The 20,832-nt window shown below is 43.6% G+C and overlaps 1 protein-coding gene across 1 annotated transcript; it reads left to right on the forward strand.

Annotated features, from left to right (window-relative positions):
- Positions 1-248: 248 nt before the first annotated feature.
- Positions 249-19,500, forward strand: NPTN (neuroplastin; the record flags this gene model as incomplete). Its single annotated transcript, XM_010189433.1, has 5 exons — positions 249-649; positions 5,763-5,931; positions 9,308-9,402; positions 17,499-17,632; positions 19,154-19,500. Coding segments are annotated over 5 exons (1,099 nt in total), but the record flags the coding sequence as incomplete, so codon positions are not given.
- Between the last annotated feature and the right edge of the window lie 1,332 nt (positions 19,501-20,832).

Genomic DNA, 20,832 nt, shown 5'->3' on the forward strand with positions numbered 1-20,832 from the left:
ACTTGCCAATTACAGGGTCCACTCAACTGAAAAAGGCTTGAAAAACCCATCAGTCTGCTCTGGGGGAGGTACCTTCTGGCTGAGGATAAGTGCTTGGTGCCTCCTGTGAATACCCCGAGTGGGAGCGCGCTGCTCTCAAACTACTGACCCCTGTGCTGTGCTTTTTTGATGAAAGTTGTGTTATTGTAGATGCTAATGTCTTATCTAACTCTGTGTTTTCTGCACCTCATTGCTTTGTTCTTGATAAGATCTGTTGTTTTCTGCTGCTCTGTCACTGCGTTTCTGCTGCCCCTCCCTCTAGCTGGGTTTGTCAAGTCGCCCATGTCAGAAACTAAACTCACGGGGGACGCCTTTGAACTGTACTGTGATGTGGTTGGGAACCCCACTCCAGAGATCCAGTGGTGGTATGCTGAAGTCAACCGGGCTGAGTCTTTCAAACAGCTGTGGGATGGCGCTCGGAAGCGCCGTGTCACCATTAACACTGCCTACGGGGCGAATGGGGTGAGTGTGCTGAGAATAACCCGCCTTACCTTGGAAGACTCTGGGACTTACGAGTGCAGGGCCAGCAACGATCCCAGGAGGAATGACTTGAGGCAAAATCCCTCCATAACGTGGATTCGAGCCCAGGCTACTATAAGCGTCCTTCAGAGTGAGTCCGGCACCCTACAGTAGTGGTACTGTAGTATCTAGAGGCAGTCTAGTGACCCTCACCCCCCGTTCTCCTGATAAAAACCCCTCTGCTACCTCCTCCTGCTGTTTTGAACCCCAGACCGCTCCTCTGCCTGTAATACTGGTGTTGTTTGCTGTCTGTGTCTTCTCCTTAGGATCAAAGGACTTGGGGGGGGGGAGGATGAAGGGAAATAAATAAATCTATGGATCCGTTTTATAGCTGCTGTGTGAAAACAAACCTGGTCTTGAATTTGTGTTTCTTCCCTACCCCCTTTAGTTTTGTAGTAGGTTTCCAGCCACCCCTAGTGCTGCCTTTTCCATGAGTGCCTTTATATTTGATTTCTGTGTTCTTCCCAGGTCTAACTGTTTTATTTCTCCTGTTCGCTTGGATTTTCTCTGAATGCTTTCTCACGTGGTGTTGGTTGCATATCTGCTTCTGTACGATCCTTTCAGTTACATGTGACCTTTGATGTTTAGATTTTTCCATGAAGTCGTGGTGTTCCTTTTCCTCTCTGAACAGCAGCATCTTCCTAGTGAGTTTTTTGATGCAGCAGCACTGAACTGATGCAGCTATTCTTAATCCAGCCTATGAAAGGAGGAGGGGGGGAATATCCTCCCCCAGCATTGAACTAATAAGTTTAGCTAAATGACTTTCATCTGAGAATGCAACTTTTGGCAGCAGCAAAGCTTTCAAAAGCTGGGTTGATCCAGAATTGCTTTCTGCTGTCTATTGTTGCAGGACTGCGTTCAGCTCACTTTTAAAGCATCCCCAGCTGAGGTTTGAAGTGTGTTATCTTTTTAGCTGGTAGAGAAGAACCCCATTTCATTTTGTGTGAAATGCAAAACTCTTGCACTTCTTAACTTTGCTGAGATGAAGCAAATGCATCACGAGTTACAGGCAGGGCGACATAAATCTGCAACGTGAGCCTGCAGCGTGGAGGTACAGGAGAACTTGCTTTCTCTGTGGTTTTTCAATGTCCCGAGGTGGCAGACAGTAGAGTACAGGTCTGTTGTGCTCGGTGCATAAATAGACCTGTTATGTACCACCTCGACTACAAAAATATCAACCTTTGTAATTATGTCTCAGTTATGTTTTGGGATATATTAAAAAAAGAAAAGAAGTCTTCCTAAAATGCACATGTCTCTGGCTGCTGGTCTGCAGAATGCGACCGAATGGTGCTGCGGTGTCCTCTGCTGGATCAGAGACCAAGGAAATGGAAACAACATTGATATATGTGGAAAAATAGACTGTGAACCCAATGATGCTGATTGACTTCAAAATTTAAGTGGCATTGGGTTGTTCAGCTCAAACCTGCTCGGCTTTCAGTCCTAATGCTTGATACGTCCTACATCTTTTGAGGTCTCGGAGGACTCAGATGGGCAGATTGCTTGCGTGATCTACAACATCAAAAGCCCTGTAATTTTAGGACTCATTAAAGACAAAGTTAAAAATTTGTCTTCTAGGAAGTAATGTCTCCTGGAAATCCCCCTTGCCCCTGTTAAGAGCTTTAGGTTTTTTTTGGATGTGGTAAGTCTGTGGTGGTCCTGTGCTCTTCTCTTTGTGTCCAGTCAGTTTTAGTAACCTACTGAGGGTGAAAATCCTTTTCATATGCGAAGTCACCATTTGGGAGTGAACTATGTGAAGATGTCTCCATATGGAAAGTGGGTTTTTCCTCTCTTAGACCATTGATATTAATACTAACCTGCTCCGGGGATTGAAGTTTAACCTTTCGTCTTCCTCCTCAGTTAACATCGCCTTGTTGCATCTGGTGCTACTAATTCTGGAGCGTGTATCGTGACTTCATTGCCAAGTGCCTTGTGCCCAGGATAATTCTGCTTTTGTGTTTTATTCATGGGGGGCGGAAATGTCGAACCAAACACTTGAATGCTTTTACTCTGTAATGTTGGGTATGTTAAGAGATCTGACCAGCTACTGCTTGGGAAACAGACCGCGTGGACATCAAACCCCTGCGTGGCGATGCTGGAAACGGAGATGAGGGGGAAGCAGAAGATGGGGACCATCTCATCTGAAGCTGCCCAAAATGTCTCAGCTGCTGTGTTGTGTGCCTGAACACAACTTGTCTTTGAAATGAGCGTTTTCTGACTAAACAGTGTTGGAGTTTCCAGCTGATGGGGGTTATTTTGCTGCTGGCCTTATTTGACATCAGCATCGCTGAAAGGGAGCATCAAATGCATCAAAAGAGCACAACCTCCTTTCACTGTCCTTTAAATCACAGCTTGTCTCAAACACCAAAATGTGAATGCAAAGAGATCAAGTGCAACTTGATTTTTAAGTTAGCACCCAAGAACCAGTCTGTCTCATTCCTAGCTTGCAAAAAGAACTTCAGTTATGGATATATTTTTTTAAATTTAAAATCCTGATCCTACGTAATGTGGGCAATTTGAGTGGTATGTGAAAGAGACTCTTCAGCATCTTGCTCTTTCAGGTGGACATCCTTTGGATGTCCCTGTCCCAGTAGTACTCCATTTGTCTTCTAGAATTAAATCAGGCTAGGATTGCCCAATTAATTTGTTTATTTAAAGGAAAAAAAAAAAAGGAATGTGATATAAATACAGGTAAAAGATGTAAATGAGACGGCAGTTGCCTTTAATCTTCCTAACCTAAAACTTAAAGAGTTGCAGGTCACACACAAAAGGCTCCAGCAAAGCAGACTTGAGATAGCTGTAAATATCTTTTTGGGCATCACAGCTTAGTGAAGATGTAAGTAAGAATAGGTGTGAATTATCAGAGCAGTCATTGGAGCTGCAGTTGGTTCTTTTATTACTTTCATGTTCTAGAGGCTGAAGAGTCCATGATCAACAGAACATGAAAGCTAGAGGACTGCCACTGTCTGGATGAAGTCTTTAACTTTCAGGTTTCTGTAGGGACTAGATTTGGATTTTTGGTGACTTCTTCCGGTTGCTGGTGTTCGTGTGGTGCTTTCTGATGGCAGCACGGCAGCTCTCTGTTTCCAGGATGGCTGCAGGCTGATCATGGCTTTGGGTTGCATCTCAGCACAGCACAGACGGCATCAGCATCCTCCTCCTAAAGGAAAATGAAGTCCTTATTTTGCAGGCTGCAGACTTGAAGATGCTGCTTTCATCGTCAAAGAAAAATGTTTAAAAAAAAACTCAGTATGATCACTGCATTCTAGCAAAAGTTTTTCTCTAGATAAAAGTTCAGACACTGAAGTATTCTTTCAAACACGTTGCTGAAAATATTTCCAGAGCTCTGTTAGTGTTTTTCTCAGAACGCACACAGGCATTGTTTTGATGGATAAGCATACAGGGCAGTCCAGTAATTAGCAAAACGGTTTTGTGCCCCACAGGATCCAAACAGATCCTTGCATGGTTAAAATGCCCAGCATGGAACAATGAGGCAGAAATACAGTTGAAAATGTGTGATAATAGCAAAGCGTCGGTGAGAAGTGTCAAAAACCCCTCCGTTACTGCAGTACCTGCCAGTTCTTCTGCAGTTCAGTGATGGTCCTGGTTTTAAATAGCTGTGAAAAGCAGCTGTGTAGCCAGCCTATGGAAGAAGTCACTAGACAGATATTCAGGAGTTGAATGGCTTTATCAGGTTGTTGGTAGGTAGATATTTTTTTTCCTCCCTGCTGCTCTGGGCAATAATTTAAGTACTGTACTATTGGATAAATGAATGTTGTATGTGTTGAAAGAAAAAAACCTGGTATTTTCCACTTGTTCTGTTTCATAACTTGTGTTCCAAGTGCTTTGCAGATTGAATATCCAAAAGACTGCATGGGCATGACTCAATGTGTATTCCAAACATGTCACCACAAGGCATAACAAAAATTACAGAATTAAAGAACCTTTGCTGACTTGCAAAAGTCACGAAGCCGCTTGTTACTGCCCGACTTCCTCACCCTCTCGCCCTTTGCTGCCGACCAGAATGCGAAGGAGGCATTTGGAGAGCTTGGCGCTGCAGGAGCGTGGTACTACAGCTAGACACTTTGGGAAGGCTAATAGCAAGAATCCTGAAACTTCCTGTCACCTTATGTTGAAGGCTTTTCTTGTAAAATGCTTGAAACCAGCTGTGGGCCACAAGACCTTCCATAGAAAGGTCTTTTTTCCAAGTGTGGAAAGAAACTTGTCTCTGACCAATCCAAAATTCATCAGCTTTATTTATTGGAGACTGATAGCCTTCTGCATGATCCTGAGTACACCTGGTTATCAAATGTAAGGGCAGTGCCTTCATACTAGTTTTATCATTTCTGAAAGGCTCTCCCTTTCAAAAGATGAGAATTTTGTGTTACCAGGTAAGATTGTAATGTGAAACAGCCTGGGTGCAATTCCTTATGCAGCCAGCAAAGTCTGACTCTTGTGGTCCGTTTATGCAACAGGGCTCTCTTTTGTTGTTCCTTCTTAAACGTTTATGTTTAGGGTTCCTTTAGAAACAAAATAGTTCCCAGCTCTAATTTTAACATCATGTGTGTTCTTACTTTTTATTGTTAAGCATTAAGGGCTGCTTTCAGCCATTCCTCCTCAGATTTGTGCCTTATTCACCCTGAGTGTTTGCTCAAGTTTCAGACATCAGAAAAGGTGGTGTTATTTGACATATCTTGTGTGTGCAAGGTACCTTCCTTACATAGATGCTAGCCTTTTGCAGGGGCAAGTCCAGAAATAGCATTCATAATAATTATTCTGTATAGAAAATGGATTTGTTTTAAACCTCGAAGTGTAGGAACCAAGTTGTAACCAGAAAGAAGTTGCTTCTGAAGGACCAGCTGCTCTCTTATGTATAGTGCCATAAGATGCGTTTTCCCACTTTATGGTCAGTAACGTGTACAAAATGATTGGTGGTGTTACACAGAAATCTGTAGTGATGTGAAACATTACAATATGCAATCTAAAATAAATCATTCTTTTTTCCATGTAGGAGTGCTGATCCGTAAGGTGTTGCCTTCACTAGTGGTCAGCTGTTTTACTGTGACTTTCTCGATGTCTCCTGAATTAGTGCAGTGACATTCCTTGTGTAGTCTTTTTCCCTTCCCGATGTCCCCTTTGAACTTTAGACTAGCGTGGCACGATTGCCAGTGAAGATTTGTTTCTATTTAACGCATCCTTTGTTTCAGAGCCCAGGATCAACGCCAGCGAGGATGTAGTCATTCATCTGTATGGTCCGGCCGTCACATTGCAGTGTAACCTCACCACGAGTCCCAGCCCCCTTTCTGCCAGCTACTGGGTGAAGAACGGAGAGGAGATTCCTGGCACTAGAAAATCTTCAAACACTACAGAATACAAGTAAGTCTCTTCAGAATAATCTTCTGGAGAATATCAAACCTGGCAGTCCCATGGCTGTGGAACAGGCAATGGGGTGTTGGAAATCCACGATCCCTGCTTCAGCTCCACAGCAGTCAAATTGGGGTGATCTGCATTAGAGACTCCACAAAAAATACCTCTGTGAATAGCATTAGAAGAACGATTCTGGAAAAATTGCAGTCTGTAGCTGTCCCAACTGCCTCATGTAAATGTAATGTCAACAAAATCTCACTGTGAACTTCACTTTTCAATCTAAACTCATTAAGTTCCTCTCTAGAGTACGGATGATGTGTGGACACAGGTACAGACACAGCCTAGCTTTGTTTTCCTCTGAGTATAATTGTGCAGTCTACATCTTGCTCTGCATAAAGAAGGACCTGCAGCTGGGCATTTTAATATGCAGGGAAATGCAGCACATAAATCACTGCTGAAATCAGCTGGTTTAGTAATTTTCTGCCCTTGGAAGATGAACAACTGCGTTCTCAGAGTTGTTACTGATGAGTTAACACACCACTACAGTGAAATGACATCAAACCTTGATTAAAGATTTGGTTTTGAAGCCAGCATGGGTAGCAAAGAGAGGTGCTTATTTCTTGTCAAGGCCTGCTATATTGTACTACATCTGGTTTACCTTGCTTTGTCTCTGCATTAAAGGAAGGAAATCTGCCTGCACACTCAACTCGTTTTCATCCAGCCGAGTACTGTGAGCTCTGTACAACACGAATGCTGCTTACTGACACAGGATTGAGCAATACTCGAGGTTTTCATTGCTTTAGCAAAGCATCTGTTCATCCACAGGATTATGGAAGTTTTGATTCCAATAAATATATGTTCAAGTTTTTCCTTTTGTTTTCCACTGTAGCTCATTTTGCAGTAGCTGCTCAATTTTGCAGTTAAAAAAAATAGTCTCGTTTAGTTCCATAATTACATCCTGCTACTCCCTCAGTACAGTGTTTAACACTGGGGCTGAGTTTTAAAGGCTCTGCTTTCTTATCTAGCAATTAACTTGATGAGCAGTCTTGTCCAAAAGCACCAGCTTGAGTGCTACAAAAGATACGGAGCATCAAGATCACATTTTGAGTGTGATTACTCAAAATCACACATCATTATTTTTCAGGAAACCAAGTACTGGGGCTGACTTTTCTGTTATCTGCCCCTGGCTAGGGTGAGTTTCTCCTTCCAAATTCCTCTGTAAAGGAAGAATTAAACTTGCTTTCAGTTTTAACTTCACGGAGAAAGAAGGAAGAAGTAAAGTGGGCAGATGGTTAAGACAGTCACTTGTTTTCGAGGGCATGAAGGGTTGGCAGAGCATGCTGCAGTCACAGGACAGCTTGAGAATTAAGGAAAATTTGATGCTTTTTTTTTTCCCATGTACTTATTTTGCTTAAAAGTAAAAAAAAAAATGTTTCAGGTTCTTGGTGTTTCAGTCATTAAAATGTGTTGTTTTGCTTGGAAATGGAGTTATTTCATTGAAGTTCAGTTTTGTTTATCATTCAGAAAAGCTTCAGAATTTATAGTTACTACTTACCTTAAAAGTCTTGCTTTGTGCAACACTGGAAATCAGACACATCTTTCCTAAATCTTCATTCCAACTTGAAGTAGCTGCCCTTGCTGGAAGGCAGCAATGTATAGTCAGAAAGCTCAGAGTTAAGTATAGCTTTTTAGCTCACCATTTTAATTAAAAATAGGCAAGGGTTATTTGTGGTGTGTTCTTCTACAAGCAGGTATTGCTTGGAAGTGGTTCTGGCAGCCCTGTGCTCGATTCTGGTAGCCTGTCCCTTGTCTGCCTTCATAGTTTAGGGTGGTGACATCTTTCTGGATTCCTTACCAGTTAATTCAGAGTCGGATAGCAGGTTACTGAGATAAATTGAAGAAAATGGTGTTTTTTGCATCTACTGAAAAGTCTGCATCTACAAAAAGCGAAGATTTTCCTAAAACCACAGCACAGAAGGAAGGTGTTGGCTAAACAAACTTGTTTCAGGTGCTTCTCTGTCTATGAAACTTTGCAGCTGTATCAATTTACACTTGCTTTAGTGACTTATGGTAATAATATTCTAGTAGAGGAGTCTTAGGAGAGCCTAATAATGGAAGTGGGTGGAGTTGTCCTGTTCAGGCTGGATGAGGACTGCACCTTTGCCAGGCAGGCACTTGTGGCTGGGGTTACTGCACACTTCCTAGGGATGCTTTACCAGCCTACAGTTACTGCTTTGATGTTGGTGCTGAATGGTTGTTCCTTCTGTCACTGAGATAATCTTTAACTCTGGAAAGTGGTTATAATTATTGCTTATCTGCAAGACGTATTAATTTTATGACTAACTTTAGACTTTCACTGGTGACTCTGGAAAACAAACGCTGTAAATACAGCGAAGACTTGAGTCAAAGTATTGTGTTAAGCTGGGCAGCTTTTTCCATGTGGCTAAGCAGTTTCCATGTGTAATTAAACTGTTTCATTACAGTGCTCTTCATCAGGGTTTCTGTTCATCTGCATGCTATTAATGTGGTTTTTTAAAAATTAATAATAATAAAATAAAGCCAAGAAGCCTTTCAGTAAAGGGAGGGAGGGACGGGGAGAACTTGACCTTATTCTGTGGTGTGTCGAAATGTAAATTCTGCATCACATCATCATATGCTTCTCTAGTCCAAGATGTCTTTTCTAGGTAAATATCTGAAGAAAACGTGCTTTGAGCTTTTAAGTCATGTGTATTTGAAGGACAGCAAAAGCTGGTGGGCTTGACGCTAGCACCATCTCAAGTATAAATTCATCTTGTTTGGTGTCTTCCTTCATGAGTTGCCCAGCTTTTGCAGTTTTTCCACATCCAGTCTGAGCCAGAGAAAACTGTTAATGGACCTGTCTCGTATCTGTTACGAAAAAACAACAGCTTGTGAGATGAGCGTCGGCTTTGCCTGTATTTGTAGTCGGTCGCTTTCCAATTGGCCGTGCTCTGATGTTTTTCCAATACAGGTAGTACATACAACTAACTCTTCTCCCTCAGTGAGAGGTGATATCTGCCTAATAGGCAGGCGACTTGATGATGACTTGCAGCAAACTAATTGTAGTGTGTAATTAACAGCTGTTGGGCTCCTTCTTTGCTTTTAAACCTTTGCTTTTAAACTAAACGCAGCTTCTCAAGGTAAATTGGTACTGGCTTTCCAGGCTAGGGCTCACTCATTTCCTAGGCAAAGAACATCCTTTATTTCAAGTAGGTATGTCTGTGCAACATCCTTTGAATTAACAAGTTATAACTGTGAAATTCAGTTTAAAGCATGGGGGGGGTGTGAAACAAGTTCCTAGCCTGCTCTTTTTTTGGTTGCTAACACTGTACCTAACCTGGCTCATGTGTTCTCTCCCTGTCTGCAGGATTTTGAAGCCCAGAGCAGAAGAGTCAGGGGAATACTTGTGCGTGTTTGTGTTTTCAAACTCTCCTGTAGCCAACGCCACTATAGAAGTGAGAGGTACTCTTTTTTTTGGTTGTGTTTTGTTTCCGCTCCCCAAAAGTGAAGTGCTTTCCCTGCCTCTGCCATCTCACTCACTGTCCATACAACAGAGCTAACTCAAGAGCTTGTCCTCATGAAATCAAGCCTGTGTCCGATCCCTGGTTATAATTTTGGGGTAGGATCTTGCAGATAATGGGAATGTGACCATTGCACTTGTGGTCTGCACAGAGGGTACTAAAACGCCTTCTAGCACAGACTTCTGCACTCGTTTGGTAAATCTGGCTGTCGCGAGAGAGCATGTCTCGTGGGATGAAGATTGCTATAGAATAGATCTGTGCTTATGCAAAGACAGCTTTCTGTTTCACAGTAAAAGAGGCCACCTGAACGTATTCGATGTACTTTGAGTTTCTGTTCTGAATGTGGGGGAAAAAAGTAAGAACCGGCATCTCCCGTGTGGCAGCCTGGAGCTGGTGTAATTGTAGGCTCTGTCTGCAGAGGCTGTATCAGCTGCTGAGATAGCTTGGGTTCTGGTTTGGACAGGTGCCCTGTACCAGACTGGCATTTCCTACTTTTATGCACCATTTTTTCTGCCTGTTTTGTGTGTGTTGGTGCTCTTCTGATATCTTTAAGACCCTAAAATTGTGGCTGGAAAATGCAAATGTGCTGTTCGCACTGAATTTTATTGTAGTTGTTGAACAAAAGAACAGTGTTTCAGCTGTACAAAACAGAAGGAACACAGAGCTGATGGTGTTATATACAGTGGTAAACTGCTGGCACAATACAGTTGATTGGTTGAATAACTCTGGAAATTACTGGCCCACTGTTCTGCAGTAGCCGTGGTTTGCCCCCTCTGTGCTGCACTAAGCTGGAATTGATGCACTGTGGTGGCTTTATCAGTCAAAGATAAATGAGATCATGCAAAAATGTGTTGTAAAAGTCTTGCAACCAGCCTGTGTGTGTCTGGGATTATACTGATGTTTGTTTTATGACAGTGTGCTGTAAACTTGTTTGAAATCTAAGTTAGCATTATTTACCATCCGCTTATTTATCGTATTCTGACCAATATTGTACCAAGACAGCCTTACAGATTTCCTTTGTCAATCTGAGAAGTTTTTTTCAATGAACTTGCCTAAAACAACCCATCAAAATACACCCAGTGTTTCACCAAATCTAGCTCTGCAAGGAAAAAGGAAATCTAAAATATGTGTGCTATGCGAATGCACCACAAGCTCCTGTTACACAGAATCACAAAATCGCTCGGTTGGAAAAGACCTCTGAGATCACCATGTCCAACCGTTCCTGTCTACCCACTAAACCATATCCCTAAGTACCTCGTCTACCCGCTCTTTAAATACATCCAGGGATGGTGACTCCACCACCTCCCTGGGCAGCCTGTTCCAGCTTCTGACGACCCTCTCAGTAAAGAACTTCCTCCTTATCTCTAACCTGAACCTCCCTTGGCACAGCTTGGTGCCGTTTCCCCTTGTTCTATCCCCCATCACCTGGGAGAAGAGACCAGCACCCACCTCTCCACAACCTCCCTTGAGGCAGTTGTAGGTGGTGATGAGGTCTCCCCTCAGCCTTCTCTTCTCCAGGCTAAACAAGCCCAGTTCCCTCAGCCGCTCCTCATCAGGCTTGTTCTCCAGAGCCCTCCCCATCCTTGTGGCTCTTCTCTGAACACGCTCCAGAATCTCAACATCCTTCTTATAGTGAGGGGCCCAGAACTGAACACAGCACTCGAGGTGTGGCCTCACCAGTGCCAAGTACAGCTGTTGGCCAAGCTCAGAGGTGTACGGCATAGGAACATATCAGAAATGGAGCATTATTGGTTAAAAATCTGACTGCACCTCTAAAAATTCTCATTGCTTTGCTTACAGCAAGTTGACTTCAAACTTACGTTGTACTTCTGGTAAGCTTGTCTGCTGGGTGTTCAAGGTACGTAGGTGTAGGGTTTTCTTCTCTTTTGGGGGGATTTTTTTTGCATTCTGCTCTTACGTTCTAATTTCTAAATCTTCTGATATTATCTTAATTAAGATCTTAAGTCCTTTCTGCCTTCTCTCGTCTGCTTTGGGTGACAAACCGCTTCCAGAGACAGGAAATTTAACTTCAGTGTTAGATTAAAACCTTTTCTGGCTTCATAAAATCTCTCAAAGGAGCTTTTAGAAATGTTTGGCTTAGGGGCTTCTCTGCTGCTCGGTGAGGACAGCAAGAACACTTGGCACAGAGGTTTACAAGAATGTAGGACTTAACATTTTATGAAGAAAAGCCAGTATAGCTGATCGAAGTACTGGCACAGAGGGCAGAGAGAGAATAATAATTAATCCTACTAACAACTTTTCACAGGGAATTTCTGTTTAAAGACAAATGAGTTAAAAGTGAATGACTCCAGCACCATTTCTGGGAGGTTTTACAGCTGCGCCTTGCTCAGCAGTTGCAGTTCCAGAGCTTGGGATCTCCCTGTTCTCCAGCTCCTCCTTGCAGCATCACAAGAGTGGCTGATGGGCTTCAAATTCCTCCTTGACAGAGAGAAGTCCTAGGGGTTGTTGTAAATATTGTACGTGTTCTGCCAAAGCGCTCCTAGTTCTCAAAGCAAACCAATTTTGATACCACTTCAAGTGTGGAGATGTTACCTAGTTGTTAATCAAGGCGTATGTAATGCATCAGTGATGCATAACTCTTTTTTGACCATGCAGAGGCTGTAATTTAACGCTTACCTGCATGTGTGGCCTGTCACGGTATTTGTGGACGAGCAGTTTTACACAAATTTAATTGCTGGTTGTTGTAACTGTGTTGCAATGCTGAACTGCTGATGCACATAGAAAAGATAGTTCCAAATAAGAAAGTGCTTGTGGCCCCAAAATAGCGACTCTCTGACAGCTTGCGAACAACTTGAACAAATGCCTCGCAGCAGATGTAATCCAGGATACACCAGGGCCTTTTGTGTAATGTCTCCTCTTTTCTTCCTCAATCTCCACGTGTGCTGCGTAAGAAGATAAAGGAATGCAGAAACTGATAGAATTGGTAGGTGTGCTTGGACATTTAAAGCAGATTTTCTTGGTAAAAAACCTGACTGGTATTACAGCACGTGAAAGTACTGGGGGTTTAATGTCTGTCTCCGGGAATTTCCAGGAATGGCGTGAGTCTGGTTTCCTTCACACAATCGGCTTTTGGATGAAGTATCTGGTGAAGACATGGGGTTATTCTTGCTCAAATTATCTCAGAGCTGTTAGGGGCATTGTGCGAGTGCAGCTCGAAGCCTAAAGCAACAAAAATGCTGATATTGAGAAAATTCTGTCTTGAAATAGAGATCTTCTCCCACTCTTGGCTTTCGCAGTGGAGTCAGCTGGCTGAGAGCATCGCGGGTGACCAGCCCGTACTGTGTGATGTGGTTCTTGTCAGCAGGAGTTGTGACGATGATCCTGCCAGGCACCAGCCAAGGTACGACGTGCTGTCTCTCCCTGTCTGGAAATAGGCTTTTGAAATTGCTCTGTTGCCACATGGTGGAAATACCTGCAGTGATGCTGGAAAGATTTAAAAGGAGAGGAAAAAAAACAAACCCCAAAAACTCAAAACCATCCAACTCTGAAGAATTCTGCCTCTGCAATCTTTCTGCTCTTACCAAGATCTTGAGAGGAAGAGAAGAAAACAAATTTGTTCTTTTATCTTCTGATACACCCCCATCCATCGTCTGGTGCAGGGCAGCAGCAGTGAGCCCTGGATGGGGAAGAACATACTGACGGTTCCCTCTGTGTCCAGAAATAATGCAGGCATCAAGAAGGATGTGCTATGTATGTTCACTTCTAAGCAGCGTACTGGAAAACACGTGGTTCTTTCAGCAGCCTTGGAAGATCTTGATTTCTTGAGTCCTGCCTCTCTCAAGAAACCTCTGCAGCAGTTTTCACAACACTGTGCCCAATTTCTGCATTAATTGTGGTGTTTTTTTAGCACACAGCTCATCTCAGAGTGGTCCGAAGTGTTACACGGAAAATGCGCGTCACGTTCTCCCTTTCCACAGCACCTTTTGTTTCTGAGCTCTCCACCCAGGCTATGAAGTTAGACATGGAGTAGAATTATAGTGCAGAAAAAGAAATCTTCCAGAGCCCTTTTACTAGGTCACCCGTAAGACGTAATAGTTTCTACATGCAAGAATATTTTTAGGTGCTTTTGTCCTTGCTTTAATTTTGTCATTTAATGGGAAAACCTGAAGAGGTTTTGTTAAGTGGGACATGGTTTGGAGGTGTTATGTATTTTAGTTCTCCCCTCCTTTTCAGCAATACTAGTAAAACTTCTTGAAAATACCTGGAAATTAAGGGCTGAGTACCTTCTATGTGTCAAGAAATGACACTGCATGCCTGTAACAAAAAACCAACCCTCTTTTCAGGGCTGTGTTCAAACCACCCCATTCAGAAAGCACTTGCTGCACAGTGCATTGGGTACTCAAAGCACAAAGGCCCAATGTTTACTCTGGCACAAAACCTCTTTGTTGTGATGCCGTTTAGAACTATCAAAAGAATGATGCTTATCAGGAGTTTACTCTTCTGTCAAGAATGTTTAAATCTGAAATCTGTGTTTATTGGACTTTTTTTTAGTAGCAGTTAATTTAAACTAGCCCTGCCTCTTTTCTGCTGCTTCACAACCTGTTTCAAAGAAACATTCAGTATTTAGTTTTCCTGTTTCAGTGTAAGAACAAAAACCTTGCTTTCTTTTATCAGGAGCGTTATCTCGGTCTCACTGATGTAGGAGCTGACAAAGGCGAGCCCATGTCTCTACAGCCAGCTCTGTCTGAACAGAGATGTGGACTGCGCTGCTTAAAAGCTGCAGTGAAATTTAAATCCTTCCTGAACCAAACCTGCTTCATTCTGTGCTTTATCTGTTACGGGCACTGGAGCAGAATGGAGTGAGAAAAATCTTGACTTGAAAAGCTTCACAGGAAAACATCTCCCTGTTGCTAAATCTGTGATTGAGGTCAATTGCAGGGATATTTTAATTGTGGCTTGTACAGCAGAATGCAAAATTAGCCAAACAGTTTGGTGGAATAAGCACTGGATTAGTGTCTCAGCCATCGCTTGAACCTGGCCAGCTTCAGATGCCCTGAAATATTAATACTTTATTTTTGGTGCTCCCCTCAGACCATGTACAGAAATAGTCCCTCTCCTCACAGAGCTGGAAATGGCTGCTACCTCGCTGTGCCCAGCAAAGCAAGAGCAGAATATATTCCTGTCACTTATGCTCTCACTGGGATAACCCAGCAAAGATGTCCTCTTCTTAAAGAAATACAATTCTCTCTTGGCTGTAGGAGAACGCTAGGTCACCCTGCAGCAGAAGTTGAGGTGTCCTAGAAAGTTTTTCTTCTATCTATTGGGAACCTTAGAGAAAAAGTGGGCCAGCTGCAGGGTGCTGCCTTGCGGTGCATTCTCCACCTGCAAGGACCTGCACGGGCTCGCTGGCTGCTGGTGGATGGCAGTGAAAAACCAAAGTGCTGGCAGATGGAGACTGTGTGGGGCTTCAGCTTTAAGCTGGTGAATCCTATTTCTTCTTTTCCTAATGGAGGTAATTTGCAGTCACTTTTGACGGCTTCTCAGTGCTAGTTTTGGGACCGTTGCCTCGTCACCTTGAGTCTGTCTCTTGTGCTTGGCTTCTGCTGGCCTTTCATTTTCATCAGGTCAGATGTGATCTTTGCCTGTGGGCCTCAAGGAAGCAAAAACCCCAGGGAAGTCTTGCCTAGCTCCTGCCCGAGAGAGAACTCTCCAAGCTTAGCAAGGAGGAGCTGATGCCTTTCAGCATATCACAAGATGAAATTCGCCTCTTGTTGAAGAGCCACCCTATTTTGGAATAAATACTACATGCCTTTTTGAGGCTGCAGGCAGTGGTTTGAAAGGATGCTGCAGGTGCCTGCTGGTGATAAGGATCCTGAAGATGTAATGCAGCACGCTCAGCCCTAAAGCTGATTTATTTTCTGCTTGGAGACCTCCAGCTTGAAAACTTAATTTTCAACAAGTGTTATTGCCCCTGGTACAGGTAGCACGTGATCACTGAGCAAGTATGGGATGTTCTTTGCTTTCCAACTTGCTTCGTTTTCTATACCTGGCAGCTGCTTTTTGTACAAGGCCAGAGGATTGTTGTGATCTGATGTCTTCTTTCAAAGACATCTTTGTCTTATGTCTCTCAAAGTATTTCCATGTTTCATGTGTAAAGATACGTTTTAGGTGCCATTATTCTTAAAAATGAATAAACCCCCTAGTGCCTCGTTCTTGATATATCATGGTTATGGTTAGCATCACCTTGCAATTATTTGGCCTTTGTCTAGTTTCGTCCAGTGGTCTTGCTACATACAATTAAGTAAATTGAGTATTGTTAGCAAGGCCATTCTTTACCTAAGAAAAATACTGTGATTGTGTCATCCTTAAGGAAGAAGGTGAGGGAAGTAATGAATCAAAATCTGTAAGTATCCACTCAGGCAATGAGCTCTTTTCACTTCCCTGCTGAAAAGATATTCACTTAGAAACTGGAGGGGCAAAAGAGAACATGCATAACATACTAAAGTGTCTTTAAATGGTGTCACTTCCTTAAGGGCTTTACCAGAAGTCCTGGTGTTAGTTGTGATCTCTAGTGGGCAGTATCTCTGCTGAGGACCTGGCCTCTGCATCCTCTGCAGCAGCATCCAGTGCAGCAGATCTGTCAGGCTTCAGCACACTGACAGCTCTGGCTGTTGCTGAGTCGGAGAAAGCTCTCGTACATGTTGGAAATTGTTTGAACTTATTGTTCTGGGAAAAGCCTGGGTTGCTCAGCCTCTCCTGGTGTATTACATACCAAGGAATGCTGTAGCTTATGTGTTCTTGCAGCTATGATTCTTCCGTTTTTCAGAGCCTATTTGAGTTCTGCCTCTAACAATGTTGATTGGCTTCGTTACTCTCTGAAAAGAATCTTGCGTGGAATGCTTTCTTGAAAAGCCCTTGTATTTGACACATGTGAATTCCTCTAGCACTTAAACTTGCCGAATGTTTTCCCGAAGAGCTGTGATGTAACTTTTGGACAGACCAGGTTCAGCTGGTGTTGTCCTGTTGCAAGAGATGTTTTGCTTGTTTTTGTTTGCTGCAGCTGATGGCAACTGTGAAACTTGCTTAATTCTTTTAGCCTGCAGCTGCAGAAAAGCTGTCTCAAACCTGCGCTCCCTTTCTGTATCTGTCTGTAGGGGTTGCTAGTGGTAAAAGAAACTCTCCTTACAATAAATTCCAGTTCCTGGGGGTCTTTTCCTGGAGCGCCCGGCTTGGACTCTGACCGGATTAACAGATCAGTGTCCCGCGATCACACAGCAGGCCACGTGTGGCATAATTAGCGAGCTTGAAAGCGAATGGGCTTTAAAGGTGGTCACTACAGCACCAAAGCCATCTGCTTAAGCGAAGGTTCAGCTCGGGCAGCCCATTGATCCATTGTAATCTCTCGTGAGGCATTAGGCTGCCACGGGCTGCTGCGACAAACGTGGCGAACAGGTTATTTATAGAGAGATTAGTTCAGAAAATGCCCTGACAATATTCAGGGCTGTGTTTGGCTTGCAGTTGCCCATCTTCACCTGCAGCCCTCGTTAGAGCATATGTTTGTGTATAGGCTGAATGAAAGGGTCTCTGCTGGAGGGATTTTTGACTCCAGCGGTACCCAGGAGGAGTGTTGCTGTGAGGTGTAACCAGTCGCAGCGTGTTTGCGGCCCAAAGAAGAATACCTTGATTCAGCTTTCAGAAATTCATGTCAAGACAATACCAGCTCATAGTCCTGACGCGATGGGCAACTTGTAACCAGGCTCCGTTTCAAAGCTGAACATACTGCAGAGCCACTGCTGTGTGGTGGGGAGGAAGATGTGGATGTCTCTCAGCTTTCTGCATGGGGGAATGGCTGGGCCATCTTCATTTTACAGGCTTGTGGTAGACAACTCCAAGTTTGATGTTGAGATGCTGCTTGGGGAGACATGGAAATTGCAATTTTCCTTCCGTGAGATGGGCTCAATGTGGGAAAGGCAGCGGCTTCCAGGGCACTTGTCACTTGGAATCTGAACTGAAAATCAGATACAACACTCCTTCATGAGCAGCTTGTAAACAGAGGTTTTTGGGTTTGTTTTGTAGCTACTCCTGACATCACCGGCCACAAGCGAAGTGAAAATAAAAACGAGGGGCAGGAGGCACTCATGTACTGCAAGTCTGTGGGCTTCCCGCATCCTGAATGGGTGTGGCGCAAGAAGGTCAATGGAGTGTTCGAGGTGAGAGAACTGGGATATCAGGCATGCGTTAACCTGCCAAACCCCCTAGTAAGGAAGGAAACAAACCCCTTGGTCTTAGAGGTGTATTGTTGAGGGTGCTTTGTAACACCTCGAAATGCTGTTCCTCAAAAGTCTGGTAAGTTAATGAGTGAAGCTGAAATTTTTCAGCAGTAGCGAGTATAAAATGGATATTTATGATGTTGTGTGAACAGATTTCCTCATTGCATTGCTGCTGGGCAAAGCTATGAACTGTCCAGAAAGATGTGATGTTCAGGGTGTCTGCTACAAATTGCAAAATGTGAGCTATGAAATGTGATTTCAAAAGGTTTGGTTATAAATTACTCAAACTAATTTCCAGTTTCACAGGTTGAGCTCACCAGATTTAATCTGAGAATGTGGCAGCGATAACCTTAAGTGTTTCAGTCATTGTAGTTTTTCCATGTGACAGCAGATCTAGCAAGCAAAATAACTTGGCCAGCAGTTGGAATAGCAGAAGAGAAGCTGGAAGTGGCTAAATCCTCAGCCCACCTGTTTTGACACTGCTGTGTCATCTGCCAGAGAGGTAGCAATTTGACTGACAGATGAAGAAAAAAATGTCAAGCAAATAATAGTATGGGTTGATTGCTCACTAAGTACAAGCTTACATTTTTAAGGACCAGTGCTGTGCGAGTGGCTTAACAAGTGCTGTGAGTCATCAGTCCTGTGGTGCTGTGCAGTTTTCCCTTCACCCTGTCTTTCTGGTAAAGTTATTCAATAAATTCACCTCGGATTAACTTTCAGGAAGATCAAACATTCATCCTTTGTCCAAGTTTTTGGCCCTTTTTAATTCTTGAAACATAAGCTACGCTGGAAATCTCCTTTTCAAATGTAGAAAGAATACAGTGCCTCAGATTCCAGCTTCTGTAAATATTCCTGAGGTCAGTAGCTTAGGCTGCCCTAAACACAAGTCTGAGCAGATTTTTAAAAACTTAGCAAAGGCAAAATTTTGTTAGGACTGCCATACCTTACATAGTTAGAAAATGCTGTCTAATGCAGTGTAGAATAATGTTAACTGGTGCTGCTTTTTCTCCCTCTACACTGAAATTGTTTTGTCCCCTCTGGGCCATACATCCTCTCTCCTGTGACTTCTCTCTTCTGTGTAGGTCTGCCTGTTTCATCTTCGTGCTGTAAACTGATGAATGGAGCGTAACCGTTCTCTTGAAGGAAAAGCTTGAGAACATGGTAGCTTACGTGGTCCCAACCACTGGTGTTTCATGGCTGATGCTGTTAAAAGTAGGCTAAAAATACAGTTTGTCAGCCAAGCTGGCTTTTTTTGTTCTTGCTTTGAAGCACAATTTGCTTTAGTGAGAGATGCAGAACATCACCACAGCTGGTGGTGGGCTTTTCTGGTGTGTTGAGAAACTGGCAGCTTTGTAAGAATCCCTCAGATCTCCACCAGTTTCCATGACAGAGCTATGAAAAGGCACCAGAACTTACTAAAGCTCTTGCTCTTTTCCTCTTCCACCTTTCTCCTTTTATTAGGACATCAACAACTCCTCCGGAAGATTCTTTATTTCAAATAAAGACAACTACACTGAGCTCAGCATCATGAACCTACAGATAAACGAGGATCCTGGCGAGTACCAGTGCAACGCAACCAACCAGGTCGGCTCCGTCTCGGTCACAACCATCCTCCGTGTCCGCAGCCACTTGGCTCCCCTCTGGCCCTTTTTGGGGATCTTGGCAGAAATCGTTATCCTCGTTGTCATCATAGTTATTTATGAGAAAAGGAAGCGGCCGGATGAAGTCCCAGATGGTAAGTGTGCTCAAAGCCGCTTGTAAGGAGGAAAACAAATTAAATGAAAGAAAATAAAAAAGCCAAAGCAAACTTGTGGAAAGAGAATGGAGTGGGACTTTGTGGCAGGAAGATTCAGCTCTGAGCTCTTGCTTTCTTACCTGTTCCCTCTCCAAATGTTGCTCCCAGCAAGCGCAGAGGGTCCAAGTGCTGCGTGAAGTCCTAACGCTGGACTTCTCCAAGATCTCGGACCAGGGGGTGGGAGGGCGGTTATTTCAATATCTTTAAAGCTTTTGTGGCACAAGGGGTTTAGCGCTCCCGTCTGTCTCCTGCTGTAGCAGCCCTGGGAAATCCTGCACATCAGCCCTGAGAAGCGTAGGGCAGCAGAGGGGGAGAAACAGGAACACCCTTATCCCTGGTGGCACTCACTCCCTCTTCCGCGGGGCATTGGATTGGACACTGGGCAGGGAAATATTACATGTGAAGGAGTTGGGGACACAGAGATGCTTCAGAAACAAAACACATTTTCAATGCTAAAAGGTGGGGGCAAGGGTCTTATTTTGGTATTTAACTGAATTTGTATTTAAGGAATGCTCTGGAAATTGTCTTAACTGTAGTAGCCACTGAGTTTTATATTTTCTGAGGATTAGGTTTTATTTTTACCAGGTTTGATGGTAGCACTCATTAAACTGTGTTTGGTACGCACAAATAGTAGTAACTGTTTCACCTTTGATCTTCTGCATATCTTCCTCTTTTAAAGACAGAGGAAGGGGCAATTTGAGGCTAAAATGAGTATTTGAAAGCACCACGTCAAGAAACAGGCTTTAATGTGACACCTAGCTGCACATCAGTGTTTTATCAAGAAAATCCTGTTGAAGGAGTCCTTGGGAGGAGTGGCTGGCACGCTGTCGTGCTGTAGAACAGGACACCTCTGAGTAACAGAGCGGGTGCTTTAGAGGACATGGAGGGCAGCGTTGCTGGATCATCGGTGTCTTTCTGGGTTGGCCAAGCCCTCTGGGTGACCTCCGAAGCTGTGTTGTGGCTGGTGCAGCACCCAATAGTTGTTGTGGAGCTGCACGAGGGATTTGCAACAGCACAGTGCGAGGTTGGCCTTTTGTAGGTGCCAAGACAGGGATCTGCTCGCCAAGTGTGGGCAAAACCAACTTTGCAGTTCCTGAGCTGTTTAAAAGACTGAAAAAAATATTGCAGAACAGATGATAGACACTTGGAGAATGGCTGAGGCGTGGGTCACTGCTGTGGCAGATCAAAGATGTCTTATATAGTGCATACCTAGAGGAAACCAGCTTTTGGTCGTAACCACTTGAGAAGCATTTACTAACCGCTTACTGAGCATGCGTTGAGACCGGTCTAGGTGTGTATCCCAGCACACTTACACTGCGTCGTGCATGTTCCTCTGCATAACTCA

This window comes from Mesitornis unicolor, unplaced genomic scaffold (assembly GCF_000695765.1).
Source record: "Mesitornis unicolor isolate BGI_N332 unplaced genomic scaffold, ASM69576v1 scaffold51687, whole genome shotgun sequence".
Taxonomy (NCBI): domain Eukaryota; kingdom Metazoa; phylum Chordata; class Aves; order Mesitornithiformes; family Mesitornithidae; genus Mesitornis; species Mesitornis unicolor.